Here is a 23632-nt window from a genome sequence, read left to right as displayed (position 1 = left end):
GACTTCTGTAAAGCATTCTTTTCTAGTTTCACGGTGGTTCCTGCTGCCTGGTTTTTGCCCTGGCTTTGTATCTCATCAAGCCCTGACCTCCACAGGAACTTGGAGTCACCTACTCTGTGACAATTTGCTCTGTTTTTAAGTTGTGGAATTTGTGAAATAGGCTAATCCTGTAGGTTTGGGAGCCTGGCTGGGCTGAAAGGAACATGAGAGGCTCATTAGGTTGAGGTATACAAGGTAAGACTTAAACTGGGTGGGGCTATTCATGAATATTCTGGCATTGTTGCACACATGTTCATCTCTAGTACTGGGAAGGCAGCAGCAGGCAGATCGTGTGCTTTCAAGGCAATCCTGGACTACCTACTGAAACCTTGTCTTAAAAAAAATTATTATTATTGTATTTTGTTTATTAGGATGGCTTTTTGCATTCATTTCATATTTAAAATACATTGTTGTATAATATTATCTATGTTACTCACTGAGCTTGTTTTTGATGATTTTTATTGGATATTTTCTTTATTTACAATTCAAATGTTATTCCCTTTCTGTTTTCCCCCTCTAAAAACCCCCTTTCCCATCCCTCCTTCCCCTGCTTCTATGATGGTGTTCTCCCACGAACCTACCCACTCCTTTCTGCCTCCTCATCCCAGCTTCCCATAGACTGGGGCATCCAGCCTTCCTTCACAGGACCAAGGGCCTCTGCTCCCATTGCTGCCCAACAAGACCATCCTCTGTTACATATGTGAATGGAGTCATGTATAACTCCATGTGTACTCATTGGTTGTTGGTTTAATCCCTGGGAGCTCTGGAGGGTCTGGTTGGTTGATATCGTTTTTCCTATGGGGTTGCAAACCCCCTCAACTACTTCAGTCCTTTATCAAACTCCTCCATTGGGGACCCCATTCTCAGTCCAATGGTTGGCTGCAAACATCTGCCTCTGTATTTGTTAGGCTCTGGCAGAGCCTCTCAGGAGACAGTTATATCAGGCTCCTGTCAGCAAGCACTTCTTGGCATCTACAATAGTGACTGGGTTTGGTGACTGTATATGGGATGGATCCCCAGGTGAGGCAGTCTCTGGTTGGCCTTTCCTTCAGTCTCTGCTCCACACTTTGTCTCCATATTTCCTCCTGTGAATATTTTGTTCCACCTTCTAAGAGAGACTGAAGTATCCACACTTTGGTCTTCTTTCTTCTTGAGCTTCATGTGGTCTGTAAACTCTATCTTAGGTATTCCAAGCTTTTGGGTTAGTATCCACTTATCAGTGAGTGCACATCATGTGTGTTCTTTTGTGACTGGGTTAGCTCACTCAGGATGATATTTTCTAGTTCCATCCATTTGCCTAAGAATTTCATGAAGTCATTTTTTAAAAATAGCTGAGTAGTATTCCATTGTGTAGATGTACCACATTTTCTGTATCTATTCCTCTGTTGAAGGACATCTGGGTTCTTTCCAGTTGTGGCTATTATAAATAAGGCTGCTATGGACATAGTGGAGCATGTGTCTTTGTTATATGTTAGAGCATGTTGGGATATATGACCAGGACTGGTATAGTTGGGTCCTCAGGTAGTATTATGTGCAATGTTCTGAGGAACCGGTTACCAGACTGATTTCCAGAATGGTTGTGCCAGCTTGCAATCCCACCAACAATGGAGGAGTGTTTCTCTTTCTCCACATCCTCACCAGCATCTGCTGCCACCTGAGTTTTTGATCTTAGCCATTCTGATTGGTGTGAGGTGGAATCTCGGGGATTTTTTGATTTGCATTTCCCTGATGAGTAAGGATGTTGAACATTTCTTTAGGTGCTTCTCAACCATTCACTATTCCTCAACTGAGAATTCTTTGTTTAACTCTGTACCCCTAGGGAAATGACACCCTTCACAGTAGCCACAAATAATATAAAATACCTTGGTGTGACTTTAACCAAGCAAGCGAAAGATCTGTACGACAGGAACTTTAAGTCTCTGAAGAAAGAAATCAAAGAAGTTCTCAGAAGATAGAAAGATCTCCTATGCTCATGTATTGGCAGGATTAATACAGTAAAAATTGGTCATCTTGCTGAAAACAGTCTACAGATTCAATGCAATCCCCGTCAAAATTCCAACTCAGTTCTTCATAGAGTTAGAAAGAGCAATTTGTAAATTCATTTGGAATAACAAAAATCCTACGAGAGCAAAAACTATCCTCAACAATAAAAGAACTTCTGGGGGAATCACCATCCCTGACCTCAAGCAGTATTACAGAGCAATAGCGATAAAAACTGTATGGTATTGGTACAGAGACAGGCAAGTAAATCAATGGAATACAATTGAAGACCCAGAAATGAACCCACACACCTGTGATCATGTGGTCTTTGACAAAGGAACTAAAACCATCCAGTGGAAAAAAGACAGCACTTTCAACAAAAGGTACAACTGAGGGTCAGCATGGAGAAGAATGCAAATCGATACATTCCTATCCCCCTGTACAAAGCTCAAGTCCAAGTGGATCAAGGACCTCCACGTAAAACCAGAATCACTGAACTTTTTAAAGCATCTTTGGATTTTGTGCCAAGATTGATCCTTGCTTGCTCCTTGTATCACTTGCTCCTCCTTGTCTGGGCCTTTTCAGGTTTGTCTCAGCAAACTGCCCTGGGTTTTATCCTCAACCTAATCGGTTTTTTGAGCAAAGCCCCTGGTGTTTTTATTTTGCACTGAGCCCCACAAATTATATAACTGGTCTTGATCAGCAAAGTGAATTGTAAACTGAATGGTGAATAAAGCCTGTGTTTTCTTTGCTCGGCAGGGAAAATTGCAGTTGCTGCTCTCCATCCACAGCCCACAGCTCCTGTCCTACTTTGTCATTCACTTCGTTTAATCCTGCAACAACTGGGCTCTGTCCTGGAAACTGCCTGCCTGCTTTCACAATGGCTTTTCAGCCGCTCTGCGTCGCTTTGAGTTGCCTCTTCTGGGAGTTTGGGAGGCTGACTTGGTTCTGCGATTCATCAGAAATAAGAAAAACAAACACTGTAAATGGAGAACTTGGAAAACAGGTGGGCACCATCTCCCCACCCAAGAAAATGAGTTTAAGAGGAAATTTGTTTATGGGATGAGGCTTTAAAAGGCGACCTGGAGAATTTAGCACAGATGTAAATAAACAACTCTTCCTTGGGTTGCATTAGTCTTCAGAGTAAATATATTAACCAGCTTCAGTCAAATTCTGCCTAGAGTCTGACCTTGACAAGACCCAGCGCCCGCTGGTTGCGGCTCCTGTCCCTCCCACTAACAGCAGGTAGTTTTCTCCCAGGCAAGCTTACCTCACAATAGGCAGCTCCTTGCCTCCCAAGGAGTGAAGGTAAGCTGAAGCCTATTGCGATTCCTCAGCGCAGCAGGACTGGCCCACCGAAACCCAAGGGCAGTCCGGAGACACCAACCTTGTTTTTCTACGCTATAGTCAACCATTCCTAGATCCAAACACCCTTCTGTAACCACCCCCGCTCCAGGAGGGGGCACTGATTTGTGCCTTTGCAGAAACAGCACAAGTCTGTATTCTTTTCCCTTCATGTGTAGACACAAGCTGATAACATCTGCCCAGACCCTATGGAACAAGCTAGGCCACAGCAGGCAGGCGGAAGGAAAAGCTTGGCTCCCTGGGTCCTCCCTCCTGACCCGAGGATTCGGGTTTTCCTGCCTTCTATCTTTTCCCTTTGTCCTTATCCTGCCTCCCAGCCTTTAGGAAGCATTTCCAGAGTGTGGTTGAAGTGATTATATATCATTTAAATACCTTACGGTGGACCACACAGAAAGCAGACCAGCAAGACAAGGGTTAAAGAGATAGAGACCAAAGATTGAGTAGAGTCTTTCATAGTACTTAGAAGGAGTTTTAAGAAAAAAAAATAATTAAAAAAAATTGCCTTATCAGCATTGGCAGACTAAGCCACCCATGTTCAAAATCATTTTTTTTAAACTTCTGCTAAATCTCGTACAACTTCTTTGTACAGGGGTAACAGTAACAGATATAGATATATTTGAGGTTAGATTGTAGGGAAACATTATAGGCCTTTTATAGTTTCTTCTTTTTATTGTAAGGGAGGAGGTCATGAAGCATTTTGTCAGGGAGTCTTGTGAAGCTTGTGATTATATAAAGGTGTGTGTGTGTGTGTGTGTGTGTGTGTGTGCGCGCGCGCGCGCGCTCGCGTGCGTGTCTGTTTGCGTGCGTGTACGTGCGCGTGTGTGTATGTGTGTGCGTGCGTGTGCATGTGTGTACGTGTGTGCATGTGCATACGTGTGTGTTTGTATGTCTGTTTGGGTGTGTGTATGCGTGTGTGTGCATGCGTGTTTGCATGTGCATGTGCATACGTGTGTGTGTGTGTGTGTTTTGTGGGGGCGTGGGGGTGCTCCATCAATGAAGTAGCCTGTTTTAAAGTAATACAATCCTGCAGAGTCATCCTTAACCTTCATGGAGTGTTTACCATACGCCAGGCTCTTCTAGACTCTTCTCATTGGGCCCTATTTTACCTTCACACTGGTACTGTGAAGTAATACTGGGATTTCCTCAGATTTATACACAAATGAAAAAATAGATCTACAGATAAGGAGCAGAGTAAGACTAGAACCATCCAGTCCATTCCCTGGGTCCTTAACCACTCCAGAGAAAAGTTGGTAGCGTTGGGCTTCGGCTGCAACACAATGATTAAGTTTTGTCATGATAAACAATATTTGTCCATAACATTTTGTAGGTCTGATTACTTCTTAAAATCAAACTGAAGAAAACAGAAGCACTGTGGGTATGGCTGTACTATTACATATTAATTCTAACTTGTTCTCTGTGGTTGGATATTTTAGTGCCTTCAAGCTTAGCTCTTTATAGGGATGCACATTTCCTTCCAAATCACTGCTGAATTTTCGTCTGCCTATTGCCAGAATACGAGAATCTGATATGTAAGAAAAGGAGAGAGATTGCCTTGCATGGGTCTGAAGCCAGGAGCTCAGCCATCTCTTAAGTAAAGATAATCTCCCTCGGATAATAACAACTATTTCATATAGCTGTTGTAAGGGTTAAATTTTAGTAATGTTGTCAATACTCAATACGATGTCCCCCCAAAATATAAATAAGAATCAGGTATTGATACCATTGCTATTAATGTAATTTTCATATTACAAATACAGATACAATAAGCCAGTTGTAATTAGCCATCAGTAAGCCCAAAATGTATACAGTACAGCTAATCCAGGGAACCTCACAGGCTTGCAGAGTATGCCTTCGACACGCTCAAAACATTTGCACTGGCTTGCCATCGGGCAAAAGTTTATAATGAAGAATTAAATATCTTCTGTGATTTATTGAGCAATATACTGAAGAGACAAGGAGCTGTATTGTTTCCATGCCAACGTAAAAGTGGGAAATCGTAAATTGAGGACTGTGTGTGGTAAGTAACGGAGTTCCTCAGCTGTTACCGCTTGTCAGCTGTGGAAGACGTGGTGCTAATGTTGGTTTCTCTCCTAGGAGGGAGAGGCACATGCTTTTCAATAGAAACATCAGAACTGAAGTAGTGCTTTAGCAACTACCTCCTTAGAAACCTTTATCTGTGACTTCTGGAAATCAAGGAAGCATAAGCATTATTATATTATACACACATTATTAAAAACAAATATATAAGACGAAAAGAGTTGCACATTTCCCAAGCTTCCAGATTGGATCAGCAAACGAAAATGGTCATAAGCAATATTTTTAACTAGTAATAAATATTTGATTTTGTTTAAAGGGGATCTTAGTCCTAAAGATCTAGTTTAGTGCTACTAAGTTGCCAAACAGTCATTACTCACCTGTGTCTAAGAGATATAAAGTAGTGGATGCCCCGAGTAGTTCTGTGGGGTTTTAAATGGGTATGTCTTTTCTCCTGTGCCATGCCTCTTTCTCCTGTTATTCTCCTCTATGTTTCGGGTTAGTTTTGTTTGGGAAAAAGAAAGACTCTTTATTGTCCTCCTTTTTGTTTTAAGACGGGGGGCCTTGAAGTTTGTAGGCAGGGACTCTCATAAGAGCAGTGTACCGTGATTGCTACCTGATTTGGCTTATTGAATGTGGCTAAAATGAATTTATCATGCTGGATTCTAAAAGCAGACTCTTGGTATTAGTGCTAGTGATAAGAGTTGTGTGTCTTGGGGTTGGAGAAATGGCTCAGTAGTTAAGTGTGCATCCTATAACTTAAGCTCCAGGGAGATCTGTGATACTCTGCCCTCCACAAGCATCTGAACTTGTGCACACACACACACACACACACACACACACACACACACACACACACACACTATTAAGAACAAATAGATAAGATGAAAAGAGTTGCACATTTCCCAAGCTTCCAGATTGGATCATCAAACAAATAAACGGCAGGGAGTCAGGCACCTGAAACTCCAGCATAGTCTTCCCCATGTTTGACTCCAGCATGTAGTGATAGGCTCCCACACTTGTGCTGGGGTCATCCGCATCGTCTAAAGTGCCCTTGGGAAGGAAAACAAACAAAGAAACTGTCACTGATAATTTCTTCCCTTCTTTAAATGATCAGGACCTAATCCAATGGACCTTAAGGTGCTGATATACAGTTCCTCTTGGATTAGATACTTAGTCTCACATGATTCAAGTAAAGAGTGTTTCATGATCAGCTTGAAAGTGGTTTTTGCTTAAAATGGTAGCACACTGTGTAAGTGCTGATAGGATGATGATCCCAAAGTCGGGATTCCTATATGTTTGCCCTATTAATTTGCTATATAAATTCCTATATCAATGCTTTGTGTGTGTCTGCTCTCCATGGCTGTCACTGTGGGTTACGGAAATCTTGCAACATCCAGACTGTACAACAGAACTTAAAACAACGGTGCGGTTGTACGGCCCATTGCTTTCTTCCTGCCTGTTTCTTCAAGGAAAGTTTTCATAATAAGCTGCAGTTAACAACTTGAGTGTCTGTTGGTTTATATATATTTTTTATACTCAGACCATTTAATCTTTAAGAAGCAGGAAGGGAGGCGACAGGTAGAAATGAAAGTCCTTTTAAGCTTGGTGGTAGGGAACAGCACTAGGCAGCAAACACAAGCTCTGGAGTGGCATTTCCTTCAGTACCCCATGACCTTGGATTCCCAGGACGGTGGGCAATAGCAAGGTTCTGAGGCTGAACTAACAACGGTCAGCATCAGACAGCAGCAAATATATAGCTTCGAACGCAATAACATTAACACTGCTTCTGAAATATTTATGTTGGCCTTTTAGATATCCTAGGGGAAATCCATCCGAAAGCCTGCAAGCCATATATACTCTCTCTCTTTAGAAATTGCCATGAAAAATGACAGATTACATTTACATTGAGAGCCCTTTCCTGTTCCTAAGTAAAGTCCACATGTTTATAAATCAGGCATCATTTTCCTAACTTCTCTTCCTCAAAGGCTCTTGAAATTTACAGGGTCGGAAAATAAAGGCTTCCTTTTATCTTCGGACCAGACATAGTGCAGAACTCTCCACTTTCTCCCAGCCAAGCTACTAGTCCTACTGTCCTGCTAATGCCATCCCATCTCTCCTCTAAATGATAAGCGCACTTAACAAGGGGGAAAGAGTCCCTAACAGTCCGATCATCTCCTTCAGCAGCAGCGGCCCTGTAAAGGCAGAGCCTGTCAATTTAGCTCAAGAGGCAGAAAAGGAGGTGGGGGATGGGGTTGCACTATGGCCTTCAATTTCAGTCCTCAGGAGGCAGAGGCAGGTGGATTCCTGTGATGCTAAGGCCAGACTAATTACATAGGGAGTTCCAGGACAGCTAGGACTACATTGTAAGATGCAATCTGGGGCTGGGGGTGAGGGAAAAGGGAGAAGAAGAGGCAGAGGGAGAGGAAGAAGAATAGGAGGAAACTAACAAAGTTTGCTCTGCTATAATTCAAACTCCTACTCTGGAGCACAGACAGAAAAACATCTGCTGTAGGCGGGGCCCAGATTTCCTCTGTGGCTTTCTTTTTTTTTTCCCTCCATCTTTATTAAATTGGGTATTTCTTATTTATATTTCAGTTGTTATTCCCTTGTTTCCAGGCCAACATCCCCCTCCCCTTCTCTATGAGTGTTCCCCTCCTCATCCTCCCCCCATTACTGCCCCCCCAACAACCACGTTCACTGGGGGTTCAGTCTTGGCAGGACCAAGGGCTTCCCCTTCCACTGGTGCCCTTACTAGGCTATTCATTGCTACCTATGAGGTTGGAGCCCAGGGTCAGTCCATGTATAGTCTTTGGGTAGTGGCTTAGTCCCTGGAAGCTCTGGTTTTCAGGTGGAGATACTGGGCAGGAACTCTCTACCATTTATTGGACAAGTAAATATTCAGCCGTGGATGACTGAGAAATTTTCTTATTTAAATTTCTAAGATGCATTTTGATGTGTCATTTTTCTCTCAAAGCCTTTATTATATCTGTCACAAAAAGTTTCAAAGCTTACTGGAAGATGTAAACGGCTAGAAACCATGATTATTCTAACACACAGAGCTGTCTAATCGGCCTGCACTTTTCTTTAGCGCTATAAACTGCAAGACTGCACCCTAGCTGGGGAATAAGCATTTACAGTAAGGACTTCAAGTAATTAGCAGAGCCAGTTAAGTTTGGGGGAAATTAGAACTAGTTTGTCATTTGACTATAAGTTATTCTTCCATTGCATACATTCTTGGACACTAAAAAGTACCTATATTACTCAAAAAGCAAACACAGGAATCAGTGTGATCATGTGATCTTCCTCAGTCTGAAACTTGATCTGTTTGGATCCTGGATTGTCAAGAGTATTAATTAGCAAGATGTACAATGGGCAGCCAGCTCCACCTTCGTGATTTCCAACCTAAAGTTCTATTTTGCTGAGCATTAGTAAGTCACTGGACAAAATTTAACCTGCACATTGTTGAAATGAGAAATTTGCTTGCTTTAGTATTTCCCAAGATTCAAATGTCCCCACGATGTTCTCACAGAGGCCACCTCTTGCCTCCCTTTGGTACTCACCCTGGTGGAGGCTACTGCTTCCTGAACACTCTCCATGATGAACTCCTTGGTGATCCTTCGGGAGGGCAGCTCATTGAAGAGAGAGTTGATGAGTGCCACTTTAGCAGCGTCTCGCCTGGCCTCAGCTCTACTTAAGCAGCACTTGAGAAGGAAGGAGAAGGAGCTATTAAAGAAGTCAGCATCTCACCATTCCAACACTGCTCATGTCATGGGTTCTGGACTCAGATGGTTGGCATTCAACTCTTAACAGTATACACCTTTGCACTAGTTAATTATTCTCTGCTCATGATTTCCTTCTTAGTAACACAATAGAAGAGTTGAACTTGAAATCGATTGGTTGATATAGAGAGAGCCAAGCATGATCATGATACTTGACATATTGTCGTGGTCCATGAAAACATGTCAGTCATATATATTTTGCCATCATGGCACTGATAAGAATGTGTAAGCTAATGCAAAAGGTCCTACCGTCCATACCTACTGCTTTTACACTTCTAGTCTCCCACCATTTGTTCTCCACCTTTTCCCCCAGCAGTAGTTCTCTGATTTTCTTGAGCATCACCCTTTCCACTTTGCTTATATAGTTTGGGTAGGAAACTAGTTGGTTAAGTTTAAGGGAAATTAAACTTAAAATTAAACCGGACTTAACCGAAGCCATTTGTTTTTCCCAAAGTTAGGGGTCACAGACAGCCTGTGTACTCATAACTCATTAAGTAATTTTCAAGTTTGGCAGAGCAACAAGTCCCATGCAATCCTAGTCCTTTAAAGGCTGAAGGAGGGAGAAAATGATTTTGAGGCTAACCTAAGCTAGAGAGGGAGTGTGAGGTTTTGGCTGAGTTGTGGAGTACTTCCTTAGTATGCACAAGGCCCTCGGTTTGAGTACCAAGGCTGTACAATAGTTTTTATCTGTGTTCCCAAACTAATATTAGTCTCCATTCTCCTAGCGGGCTTCCCTCATTGTTCACACAGGCTTGTCTGTGCATCTCACTTCCACTCTGTCCTCTAGTCTCCTTTTCTAATGCTTAAAGGTTCTCATCCTTCAAGTTCTACTTTGGTGTGGCGTTCGACTGTCCAGAGACAGAGGTGGGAGTCCTAGAAGAGCTGGAATGAGACGATACCTTTACAGCATTTCAAGGTGGGATTACCACTCTCCAAGAGGTTTCTGTGAACACTGAGCTATAGACGCTAAGGTTCCTAGTGGGAAACTAGTCTCATGAAGAAAAGTCAAGTCAGTGGGGTAGCCAGGCAGCACGGGCTTATAAGATGTAGTCTGAGTTTTGGTGGCTGTTCTTCCTCATGCACAATTTCTACAATGTGAAATGTGAGGCTTTCAGAAACATTATGATGCATGGCATGAAAGGAGAGGCAAAGTACCAAGGGTCACACTTTATTTTTTCAGTTTCACAGCCTCAAGGTTTTTATTCCCCCAACAGGGAAAAACCCAAATTCCTCTGTGTGTGTTCAGCATTCTTCACCCTATGCTGACCTTTCTGCCCTGTCCAGAGACACACACTTGTATCATTTAGAGCTCATTCTCTTCTCCCCACTACTACAATCCCAGTTTGAATCCTTGTGATCAGATTCCTGATTTTCCAACCTTCCAAATAGTAGGGCTGTTCTAGTAGAACAATCATGCAGTTAACAATTGATCACTTCTTTTGGTCCCACTCCAAACTTTTGTGCTTATGGTTATGGTGTTTGTATGCTTCAACAGTCTTCAGTGTCCAAGCCAGGATCAGTGCTTTAAGATCCCTATGTACAGTCAGGGCATGGAAAAGGTAGTAAATTATAAGGACATAGTGTGTGTGGTGTGTGTGTGTGTGTGTGTGTGTGTGTGTGTGTGTGTGTGTGTGTGGTGTGTGCATGTGTGTGTATGTGTGTGTGTGTGTGTGTGTGTGTGGTGTATGGGAGAGAGAGAGAGAGAGAGAGAGAGAGAGAGAGAGAGAGAGAGAGAGAGAGAGGAGGTTTAAGACTTTGACTCCAGTTTATGGTGCTATTGGAAGATGGTGGAAACTTTAGGAAATGGGGCCCAGTGGAAGAGAAAGTTAAGCCATTAAAGGCATGCCCCAGAAAGAAATATTGGGAACCTAGCACCTCTTCTCTCTCTTTTTGTCACCTGATTGAAACCATGAATGCTCTCCGCCTTGATTCACTATAGACCCCAAAGCAGAAGAGGCAATTGACTATGGACTTCTTGAGACCATATAGATCTTGGAAACCATAAGCAAAATGAACTTTTATTCTCTTAAAGTAGATTCTCTCGGATATTTGGTATGGTGAAAGGAAATGACCAAAATACTTTTAAATTAATAGAGTTGAAGTTCTAGACTATATGTATATATATATGTGTGTGTGTGTGTATGTGTGTGTGTGTGTGTGTGTGTGTGTGTGTGTGTGTGTGTGGGTATGTTGGGTCTCTTTCATGTTTGACAAGCAAGACAAGCAAGAAGGCTTTTGGTATAGCTTGAGGCAACAAACATTTCAAACTTTAGATATCTTTCAAGGGTTGAAATACTTACATTAGATCAGAGAGTTTCTGCTTACATAGTTTTATTTTGTGCTGTAGTCTTGGCCAGAAATATAAAGGACCATAAGGTTTGAGTCAGTTTGTCCTTCAGTGGTGCTTTAAAGCTGCCTTTTTGGCAAGTTTTGCCTACCACTCTCAAGCCAGGCTGAAGGCACTGACCATCTTTGAATATAATTGTTTGCTGGTCTTTGCCTGCTATTTCCTACCTTCATGCCTTGATTGTTACCCATTTATTTTGTGTCCCTCTTGTATCATATAATCGTGAGATAATTTCTTTGCATCCCTGCCCTGTTATGATTTGCTGAATGGATAACAGGCTGAAGTATAGACTAGTCAGTAACAATTCAATAAAACACCTGATAAAATGTGTAAGAAGTTCTTTCAAGAATAACTATATATACTTCTTATTCTTAAAAAGTACCATTTTATATACTTTTATGGTATTGTAATCCAGCAATATGAAAATATAATAACTGTGGATCAAAATTCATAAGGATAATTGGCTATTATGTTTAGACCCTGATATGAGCATTTTTGCCAATGCATAGGCAAAAAATGTCATGTTTCTTGTTCTTTGAAAAGTTAGCTTCCCATTAAAAAAGCAAAGGTTTTGCCAATATCACACAACATCTGTAACAGCAGTTCATTTTAATATCAGTTTTGCTTTATAAAATCTACAACAGAGCCTTGAGGTTTTTAGAATTTAGGAAATAAAAGTCAGATCAGAGCACTCGTAAGAAATATTTTTCTGTCTAAATAATAGCAGTTTAAGACAACGTTGTTTGTGTGTGTGTTTGTGTGTGTATGCGTTTGTGTGTTTATGTGTTTGTATGTGTGTGTATGTGTGTGCACGTGTGTGTGTTTGTGTGTGTATGTGTGTGTGTTTGTGTCTTTGTGTATGCATGTGCATGTCTGTTTGCGTGCACGTGAGTGTGTGTGCCTGTGCATAGGTGTGTATATGTGTGTGTTTGTGGGTGTGTGTATGTGTGTGTGTGTGTGTGTGTATGAGAGAGAGTGCACTGCATAGTTAAAAGAAGCTATCTATTTAAGTAAGAGCAGTTAAGTACAAGATCAAAAGCAGCATGTACATTTACAGCAGTATGGCACTGCCTCATAGATCAAAGAAGAGTCAGGCAGGCCGGCCATAGACAGAGCCTTTACCAGGGAAGCAGGAAAAAAGAAGGCGGGAGACTCAGCTAATATCAAAATATGGAATCAGACACCTGTCTTTACTTGTTCAATTATTTCGGGGTATTGTTGGTTTTTTGTTTGTTTGTTTTCTTGCTTGCTTGCTTTTCCCTCCCAATGGGGAGAAAGTGTGCCTGTTAATAAGCACATAAAATAAAATCAGTTCAGAGCCATCAAAGAACTTTCCTCTCTATTGTTCTTTGTATTTCTGAAAGACAAGTTCCTCAGAATGTCTATAATGTTAGCCAGCTGCTTTCTTCTGAAACTACAAATCCAAGCCAGTAACTGCCGCCTGTTTTGGTTTTGAGAGCTTTAAGGAGGACCTTTCCCCCATAAGAACTTGTACTTGAGCAAGCAATTTAACTCATTTGCAATCTGCTTGGGGTGTCAAAGCCAAAGTCCAGATGCTTCTGTAAGAACAAGCACTTTCAGAGTCACCCCCGAACAGTGGGGGCCACTGTAAGAAAATAAAATATGGCAAGCTACAGGGTGTTTTATTGTTTTCCAATCTGGTTATCAAGGACATCAATGGGGGTAAGTGAAGTATGATGTTATTTCAAAGCAGCTCCCTGCTGGAATTAGACTTCCCTGTATGGTTTATTCTTGCTGTTTTTCCACCAGACCTCATCATAAATATAGATCTGTAAACTGTGCCTCATGTGCTCTCCATTCTTACTTGCTAATACCCAGAGACAGCTTCCATCGTCTGCACTCTGTGCAAGTTCTGAGCTTGAATATTCAACAGCCATGATCTTTAGCAAAGTCAGCTGTGGACTTCTCAGGCATGCGAAACTAGATGCTTTGTGAGTGGCCAGCAGACCCCACTCAGACGTTTTTTCCTAGCTACTCAGCTGCCTTTTATTTGTGGGTAGATTGTAAGCCATTATAATCATTAATGTCTTCTTAAAACTAAAGCAAAAACAAACAAAACCTCTCCTCCCTGTGAAGCTACAACCTCCCCTGGCCCCCGCAAAAAACAAAAAACAAACAAACAAAAAAAAACCAAAAACCCCAAAACCACAAAATGTGGTATAAGTTGGGAAAGCCATTTAAAGGTAATGATGGGCCCAAAATACAATCAATGATCCATCCCCTTTCCCAGCATTCACATTTTCACCTCAGCGTTAGTCAGTGGAGCACGGCAGAAGTGACAGTTGTATTTCTCTGTTATGGTTCATAAAAAAAACCCCATGGCTTTCAAATTGGTCCTGTCCCCATTTTCTCTGATTGCCTGTATGAGGAAAAGCTAATGATATCTGTGAGTAGCCCTATGGAAAGGCATACATGGTCAAAAATAAATAAATAAATAAATAAATAAATAAAAACCTTTTGTCAATAACCACCTTGGAGAGTCTGGAAGGAGACCCAGTCCAACCTTCAGATAACAGCATCTCATCTCGCAGCCTGACTGGTGCCTCCAGCAGAGGGTGAGCCAGAGAGTCCCAGATAAACCGATTTCAGGGTCCTGAACACGTTTGTAAGTTTCAAGGCAATTTAGTATGCAGCAGAAGATAACTATTACAGAGACTTCGCTTGCTTCAGGTCGTTTAGAAGTTTCTTTAGCACACTCGTGGGGAGAGCTCAATAGCAGAGAGATTACAGCTGATCCTGAGCATTTGGGTGCTGTGCTAAGCACTGTAAAGTTAATATCATGTCTAGTTATTATAACAATCTTATGAGGTTGGTTTTATTATTACACTTACTTTGCAAAGGTTATGCATCCCAAGGTGTGGTTGACTTAAAAATTCACCCTCAAGTATATCTGAGCAGTAGATTATTTTGTACTTTGTAGGAAGGCTAACCCACATTTAGCCAAGATCACATACCATTCCTTAAACCCATACAGTCCTCCAGACACATTTCCCACTTGATACTCTATGGGTCACTTTTACAGAAGATTCCAAACTTGACTTTACATAAAAGAAAAACGGGAGAAAACGCAGTCCATTATAAAACAAAAAACAAAAAACAAAAAAAAACAAAACAAAAAAAAAAACCCTAGCTTATTGGGGAGGCCAATGTGTCATTAAGGTCACCTTAATGTCTTCTTTCCTATTCTCTGCTTTTCTGGACTATAGGGCAAGGCAGAGATAGAAGGATCAGCTATGGCTTGATCAGAGATCACATATAACTTTGTCTCTGGCTGGATGTGCCCTCATAGATATCATGGGGGTTACGTACTATTGTATAATGTAAGTGTTGACCAACAATTGTAAGAAGTGTTTGGTAACTCTTCAAGAGTAAAAGTCATTTCCATTAAACTTTCCAAAGTCTACTGGATAAGACAATTTCCCCAAGCCCAAATCCTTTGGCTTTGTATTTTATTTTGGAGTTTAGGTCATCAGGACCCCACAGATGATCCAATGAAGATCTCCACTGAATCTACCTAAAAACTCAAGTGCAGTAGTTCAAAACCTTGAATGTTCACGTTGCTGTTACCTGGTGACTTATTAAATATGTCTATTTCCAGGCACCCAACTGAGTCAAAACACCTAATGTTAGATGTGTGAGTCATAGTGAATGGTATGCATGTATGTATCTAGGGTAGAGAATACTGATTTCATTGAATGTGCCTGGAGGACAGTCTTTAGGAGAATATGTCTAGAGGTAAGCAGAAAATTTGGGGTGTTGGTTCTCTCCATCTCCCATGGGTCCCAGAGATTCAGCATCAGGCAAACAGTTTTACCTGCTGAGCCACCTTGCTGGCTTCCACCTTATTTGGGGACAGGATCTTTCACTGAACTCGGAGTTGACCAATTACTTAGATTGGCTGGGTAGCAAGCTTGAGGACCCAGTTCTGGGATCATAGGCATTTGTCTCTATGCCTCGCTTTTTTTTTCCTTAATGTGGGTACTGGGGATCAAACTCATAACCTCACATTTGTATAGCAAACACCAACTCCCCAGCTCCCAAATATGCATTTTAATAAGCCTTCTAGATGATTCTGAAGTCCCTAGACCCATTCTTAGCAGAATGCTATTTCAGCTGCTTCTACCTATCTCATTTCTAACTGGCAGTGGCAGAATTTGGTTTTGTAGGTCCTTGGACTTACAATATTTCATGAACATTATTGAAGAAAAGCAATGAAAATTTTAAAGTAAAATAAGTTGACATTATGTTTTTAGTCAGTCTGTGTAGAAGTTTCTTTGTCTTCATGATAAATCCCCCTCTGTGAACATAGAACAATGCTAGTTTCTCAATAGAGGAACTGTTTTCAAGTAAGGCAACATTCAGGGTAAAAAGTTCTTTGTTGGGGTTGGGGATTTAGCTCAGTGGTAGAGCACTTGCCTAGGAAGTGCAAGGCCCTGGGTTTGGTCCCCAGCTCCGAAAAAAAGAACCAAAAAAAAAAAAAAAAAGTTCTTTGTTAGTTGACGGCTTTTCCGAATTACATTGAAGTTCTGCTTTTATTCTCGGGAGTTTTTTCTTTCTTCTGTGAACAACACAATGTCAAGATACAATTAAGATTAATCATACATATACAGCCACCCAATTAGACAAGATGGATGAAGCAAAGAAGTGCAGACCGACAGGAGCCGGATGTAGATCGCTCCTGAGAGACACAGCCAGAATACAGCAAATATAGAGGCGAATGCCAGCAGCAAACCACTGAACTGAGAATAGGTCCCCTATTGAAGGAATCAGAGAAAGAACTGGAAGAGCTTGAAGGGGCTCGAGACCCCAAAAGTACAACAATGTCAAGCAACCAGAGCTTCCAGGGACTAAGCCACTACCTAAAGACTATACATGGACTGACCCTGGACTCTGACCCCATATGTAGCAATGAATATCCTAGTAAGAGCACCAGTGGAAGGGGAAGCCCTGGGTCCTGCTAAGACTGAACCCCCAGTGAACTAGTCTATGGGGGGAGGGCGACAATGGGGGGAGGGTTGGGAGGGGAACACCCATAAGGAAGGGGAGGGGGGACGGGGATGTTTGCCCGGAAACCGGGAAAGGGAATAACACTCGAAATGTATATAAGAAATACTCAAGTTAATAAAAAAAAAAAAAAGGAAAAAAAAAGATTAATCTGTAGGCTATCCTCAAATCAAATAGTAGCTAATTATGTTCTTCCTTTCTTCCTTCCTTCCTTCCTTCCTTCCTTTCTTTCTTTCCTTCTTTCTTTCTTTCTTCTTTCTTCCTTCCTTCTTTCTCTCTCTCTTTCTTCCTTCCTTTCTCTCTTTCTGGTTTTGAATGAAAAGAAGTTCTTAGAATAACTTAAATAAAATTTGATAATTATAGGCAAATTTTTAGTAGAAATGCCTAACAAGAAATTAGTATCACTTTTAGCAATTTATGAAACACTTTAGAACTGTTTATAGATGGGCTCGTTATAGGATATCTTCTTGTCATTCTGACACAACTCAGAGTGAAGAATAACTTTCATAGAACCTGTCAGTGGATTGATTTTCATCCATAACTTGTTTTAGAAAACAAGCCGGATACATGTGTCAAGTCATCATTTTTATACCCAAGATTTTATTGAATATATATCCTAGGTTCTGTTGGAAAGCATGTGGAAAGACATCAACTCCATGTTAACAGGCTTCCTAGAATTATTCATCCATGTGCTTTAAAGATTAACAAAAAAAAAATCCTTCTCATCTGAATCTACAGAGCTAAATTAAGTACACTCTACTTAGTGCATTTGAACAACAGCTGAGGAGCTGTAAAGGCATGGTGAGCAAAATTTTGAATAAATGTAATGTTAGTGTATGCAAATGTTACAAACTAAGGATATGAAAACCCAAGTTAAGGATGCATCCTTGCTGGGTTAAAGACAGATCAGTGAGAATGTAGGTAGACCTCACTCTACGGTGCAGTGCACAGTACCCAAGGGGCTCTCCCAGGCTAAGATTTTGCAAGTGACAAAACAAACAAACTGACTGCAAGAGGTGAGAATTCTTGTCCTAATCGTAGATGTTATAACATCTGTCTTTCACATGGTGGAGAACATTTTGCCTTTGCAACCTGTAGTCCACATTTCTGCACGTGACTTGCAGAGTTTTTGTGTATGGCCTGTGGGCTCTGGTCAGTGTCACCAACACCTCAGTTTCATCCTGACAGCGAGCAAGCCTTCCACAAAAAGAATTCCACAAGCCAGACCCTACTGCTCTTAGTTTTAACACTTTGACCTCTCTGGTCAAAGCATGAACATTTGCATGTGTTCCAATATATTCGGCTGTGGATATATTAGCATCCGCCCCTTCCAAATGCTGATGTGAAAAGGGCAACCTTTGAGCCTCCATCACTCGGGTTAATAGCATCCCTGCAGGTCAGGCTGGAGGCAAGTATGTAGGGAACAATTCTGAGCTCTGTGTGTACTGAGAACAGGGGTTTCTAGGCATGGGGGAGGGGGCTGGTTGGAGAGTCCGGTGTTCAGGAAAAATTCACAAGTTCCTGTTAGCTTAGAGGAATATTTCGGGCATATGGTGGGTCAGAATGTTATTTTCATAATATAAACCACCTGCCCCCCTCCTCATTTACCTCTGCTTCAAATGCTATTCTACACATGTACCTAGACCAAAGTCCCTGGTAATCATTACAATTCTAAATTGTATTATACCCCTTCAGGACTTTCTCCCTCCCTCCCTTCCTCTCTCCCTCTCTCCCTCCTCGCCTTCCTTTCTTTCTCCCTCTCTCCTTCTCTTTCCCTCCCTTGCAGACTTTCTTCCCTCTCTTTGTCTCTCTCTTCATCCTTTTTCAAGTTGAGTTGAAGACAAGATTAATTAATCAAAGCTCAAATTTTTGACTTATTTTAGTGGCTCGAGAGATGGATGGTTCAGCAGTTAAGAGCACTCTCTGCTCTTCCAGAGAATCAATGTTTGGTTTCTATCCCTGACATCAGATATCTCACAACTACCTGTAACTCCAGTTCCAGGGGGTTACACCTCTTCAGACTTTCGAGGGACCCCGCGCACACATAGCATATACTCACACGAACACTTACATACACACACATACACTTACATAAAAAGAATTCTTCTAAGAACTGGCTTATTATTATAGTAGTTTTTGTGTAAATAGAGAGGGACTAGAGGGGTGGGGGAAGGTCATGGAGAGAAAGTCAGTCTTCCCTTCTCAGCAAAGGAAAACAGTGACCATCTTCCCACAATGTCTATTACAGTGTATCCTGTGGAGATATCTGACATCCTTGTTTTTCCATGGGGCCTTTTCTAAGCTTTCCTTTCTCTATATGCTACCATTCTCCCTGGAGGTCAAGCATCCCTATTCACTTTAACAGGAAAAGAAACAGGCTAGAATTAAGGAAGAAAGCTGAAGTATAGAGGATCTTATAAAAATAATACACACTTCCAAGTTTCATGCAAGTTGTTAAAGTCTGGTGGTTAGCTGACACGCTATGAGTAGGGTCATAACTAACCTTACTATCATTAGTTATGACGGGATGTTTTTCTGTGCAGATTTCCACCAGGAAATTCTTCCTTTAGGAGTTGTTATACTGTGTAGTGTGTGGTGCATCTGAGCCTAGTACCAAAGGCAGGAAAAAAGCCCAGAATTGTTTCAAACAGTAATGTTTAGGATTAAAGCAGTATTGGTGCTGGACAGTAGACTTGATTTTTATGGCAGGAACTTCACTTATATCTGGAATGGAAAAGTGGAATTTTAAGGCGAGGACTTATTTGATTACTACCAAAAAAAAAAAAAGCATTGCAATTCTGTTTAGTCAAATATGTGAACCGATCAAATGTTCTCTCAGTCATGGGCAAAACCTCAGTTTTATAAACGGATTTTATTGTGATTTAGATATATGTTTAGTTTCTTGAATTTGGAGAAGACATGCAATTTATGAAGGTATAAAATGTGTTTTGTGTCTGATTATACAAGTAAGTAAAAGAAAACAGTATTTTCATAAGAAATGACTATGAAAAGCAGAGTTGCAAAATCATTAAAGTCCATTATATGAAGACAAAGAGCTTTGCAAGGATACCTCTGCTCTGAGTGTTTTCTCTTTGGCTTCCTACTGTACAGCCCATTGAGCAACACCAGATAGAAGTTAAAAATGGGTTGAGGGAGCTAATCAAGAATCTGCTGGTAGAGGTACTGAATGTTACAACTTCATGCACAACTGGCATTGTACAACTAGTCTAAGAATCACACGATAGCACAGGACAGCTCTGCTTACTTCCTATGAAACACTTCTGTAGGATGATGTCATACAGGTGAAGGCAGGTACAATATAGAACGAGGCCTGTCAGTGGATGAGAAGGAAGGATGGGCGGGAGAAAAGTTTTAGAGGGAGGAGGAGATGGGAGTCAAGGGGAGAAGTTGCCAAGAGAACATGGAGGCTGATGTTAAGATTCCACTCTGCACCTTTACAGATTGTTACGAATGTTCCTAAGGGAGGGATGTGTATAAGGCTTTGTGTGTCTAGGTGGGCAATTATATCTTATCAATTGGATCAGAGGTTATTGTGTTGTGTGTTCTTTCATGTGGCGATTTAAGTTCAAGAGAGTATGTGGTGGCTGTAACACTAGGCCTCCACAGAATTGGGATGTATATTTCTGGCATGGTGGCAGCCTGCCTTGGGAACTAGATAGGTACAGAGAGAAGCCATCGGCAGTGTGATATGGGATAGAACAAAGCAGGTGAGAGGCTTCGCTGACTGAGATGAAGATGTCTACCAGTATCTTGGGGCACTATGGTGCCGGATCTAGTGCGGGGTAAAAGACAGCATTTTTCATAATTTTTCAGCAACACACTTCTAACAATAGCACCCAAATAGTTAAGAAAGATACAATACCATAATAAGTTGAACACCCAACATTTTAAATACATCAAATAATACACCGATGTTTGACAGTTTTCTTTAATCATAATTTACAGTGTAAATGATTGCATAATAATAGTCTGATGTCTAAAGGAAATTTTGCTTTTGCTGATGATAAGAATGAAATCCTCAATTCCAAATTATCCTAACCAATTCTATACAGAGACCACATTATGGTCTTTAAAAAAAAAAGTGGATCACAAACTTTTAAAATAAAAATATAAAGTAAGATATTCAAGTTTTCTTTTGGGCTTAGAAACAAAAGTAGTTGCTGGGATGAGTGGGTTTCCTTCTGAGTTTATAAGGAGGACTGGATGATTAGCAAGGACCTTGTTTGTTCATATATAGAATGTGGGAAATTCCGCTGGTTTTCATGGATGTATTATGTGCCTAGGAAGGACCCCGACCTCAATTTGCAAAAAATGGCATGATGAAAACACTTTCGGAATGCACAAATCCCTACCTAATGCTTATAATATTCAATGCTTTCTTTGATAAGGAACCATATTGATGTGTTCCAATATAACTTCTTGGGAAAACTTTTTTATCAGTAGGTTGTTTTATTTACTGTTCAGATATTTTACTTTTCTTTTTCCACACTATAGTAATATGTGAAGGTCTGGTCTAAAAGGAGGTCTACAATGCTCTTTTGCATTCTCTCCATCCCTTCTCCTTCTATTTGGATTTTGTTGAGGGGGGACTTTGGTGCCAAGATTAACTGAAAGCTGCTTCTTCTTCTTCTTCTTCTTCTTCTTCTTCTTCTTCTTCTTCTTCTTCTTCTTCTTCTTCTTCTTCTTCTTCTTCTTCTTCTTCTTCTTCTTCTTCTCCTTCTCCTTCTCCTTCTCCTCCTTCTCCTCCTCCTTCTTTTTCTTCTTCTTCCTTTTCCCCCTTTTTATTGCCTATTTTATTTATTTACATTTCAAATGTTATCCCCTTCCCAGTTTCAACTCCACCACCCCCCCTATCCCTTCCTCCCCCTACCCCCACCTCTATGAAGGTGCTCCCCCACCCGTCCACCCACTCCTGCCTCAGCAGCCTAACGTTCCCCTATCCTGGGTCATCAAGCCTCCACAGAATCAAGGGGCTCCCCTCCCAGTGATGCCAGATAAGGCAATCCTCTGTTATATATCCAGCTGGAGCCATGGGTACCTCCTGTGTACTCCTTGGATGGTTGTTTGGTCCCCGGGAGCTTTGGGGGGGGGTCTGGTTGGTTGATATTGTTGTTCTTCCTATAAGGTTGCAAGCCCCTTCAGCTCCTACAGTTCTTGCCATAACTTCCACATTGGGTTCTCTGCTCTCAACCCAATGTTTGGCTGTGTCTATCTGCATCTGTATTGGTCTGGCTCTGGCAGTGCCTAGCTGAAAGCTTCTTAATTAGCCTTCATGGACACAAGTTTGCCATTTAGTCCAATGAGAGGTGCTTTGCATAAAAATCAGTGTTAGCTTTTGTCCATCAGAGCTTTGGACAGCTTTCCTTTTAGTAGTCAGAAACCTAAGGATCGTTATGAATGCCACTGCTTTAAAGAATGAATGAGTGGAATTTCTCACAGCTTTCACGAAGCTGCTGAAAGCAGAGGGGTTAGTTCTTTAGCCAAGTCTATGCTCTACTAAGCATCTCTCATTACTTGGTGCACTTGAGGTGATGTCCATGCCCAGCAAGAAGCCTACTTTGGCATGATGGTTTCTGCATGCTTCTTCAATGGGCTTGGCATTAACAATCCATCATAAAATGATCTGCAATGCACATGGGTGGCTTTTTGGTTATGTGAAAAGACATAGCATGACGAAGCATGTAGGTGCTTGAAAGCCAGCAGCTGGCAAAACATGGTTTTAAAAAAAGCATTTAAGATGATTTTGAACTGACGAAGAAAAGGTGCAATATATCTTCACAAGAGAAATTTTTATTCTTATTTTCTTTCCTGGTTTTTCTCCCCCAATCATATTCTGGAGGGACAAATGGATTAAGGAGCTGGATTTGATTGTCAACCACCAAAGACATTTCAAAATACATTTGCTTCAGGAAGTTCTGGATCTTTTAAAGCAAGGATGTTAACAATTCTCCTGAGAACCTTAAACTAGGATGATTTAAACATTAAAAAAAAAAAAAGATGATCAGAGAAGTTGCCCAGAAGTTGACTCCCTGCTGACTAGTTGTCATTTTTATTTTTTCAAGACCACAAGGAGGATGTTGAATCTACCACCTAAGGGAAGTTGTGTCATTGGAGTCAAAATTTATGAGACAATAGGGAAAACTATAATTCTCGGGGTAGATAAAACAAAACAAGAGCACTAGAATTCTTGGATGCATGTGCTTTATATATATTTTATATGACAAATGCATTCCTTTTTAGATATATTAAATTGAGTGTATTTATTGACCGTAAACATAATGCACACCTGGGTACAAGAATAGTCATCATTGGGCAGAGAGATGGCTCAGTGATTAAGAGCACTGACTGCTCTTCCAGAGGTCCTGAGTTCAAATCCCAGCAACCACATGGTGGCTCACAACAATCTGTAATGAAATCTGATACCCTCTTCTTGGTGTGTTTGAAGACAGTGTATTTATATATAATAAGTAAATCTTTAAAAAAAAGAATAGTCATCATTGCTTGTTCATGGTCATAAAATTCAGAGAGAATGAAGGGGTCTTGGATCAATTATTTCACATTCATCCAATTTCAGTAATTTCACCATAGATATAAACAAGATAATGGTAAATGAGATATAAACAAGCCATAGATATAAACAACATGAAGGTTCAGGGTACTTTATAGCCCTTTATAGCCCTACCTGGAAAAGTTAAGTGGGATATTTTTGCAGGTTATTGATTACACACAAGAATAATGACATTACATTATTCTTGGAGTATGTTATTTAGTCATGTGGGTATTGATTCAACAAAATGTATTAGGCTGTTACCATATGAAGCAGCCGTGCTTAAGATTATGAAGGTTGTAAGGATCTGGGCCCCATCCCTGAGGTGTTTATATTTTATTACACAGACAGAACATGCACACAAGATACCTTAGCATAAGGTGCTAATAGAGAAGCACATAATTGCCTTGAGAAATCTGAAGGGGTAGATTGTTTTCAACAAAAGACACAGAGAATGTACATGGAGTATATTCTTGTGTGGAGTCCTAGAAG

At 41.0% G+C, this 23632-nt stretch overlaps 1 protein-coding gene across 1 annotated transcript in view; it reads right to left on the bottom strand.

Annotated features, from left to right (window-relative positions):
* The window catches only part of Lix1 (limb and CNS expressed 1), a 56997-nt gene that overhangs the window by 7031 nt on the left and 26334 nt on the right, over positions 1 to 23632 (bottom strand). The window contains exons 3-4 of the mRNA NM_001106214.1: positions 8982 to 9122; positions 6376 to 6471 (exon numbers count right to left, since the gene is read on the bottom strand). Coding sequence (NP_001099684.1) covers positions 6376 to 6471; positions 8982 to 9122 — 237 coding nt within the window. The remainder of the gene's footprint in view (positions 1 to 6375; positions 6472 to 8981; positions 9123 to 23632) is intronic.

The sequence above is a fragment of the Rattus norvegicus genome, chromosome 1 (assembly GCF_036323735.1).
Source record: "Rattus norvegicus strain BN/NHsdMcwi chromosome 1, GRCr8, whole genome shotgun sequence".
NCBI classification, from domain to species: domain Eukaryota; kingdom Metazoa; phylum Chordata; class Mammalia; order Rodentia; family Muridae; genus Rattus; species Rattus norvegicus.
This window is presented reverse-complemented; position numbering and strand designations above follow the sequence as displayed.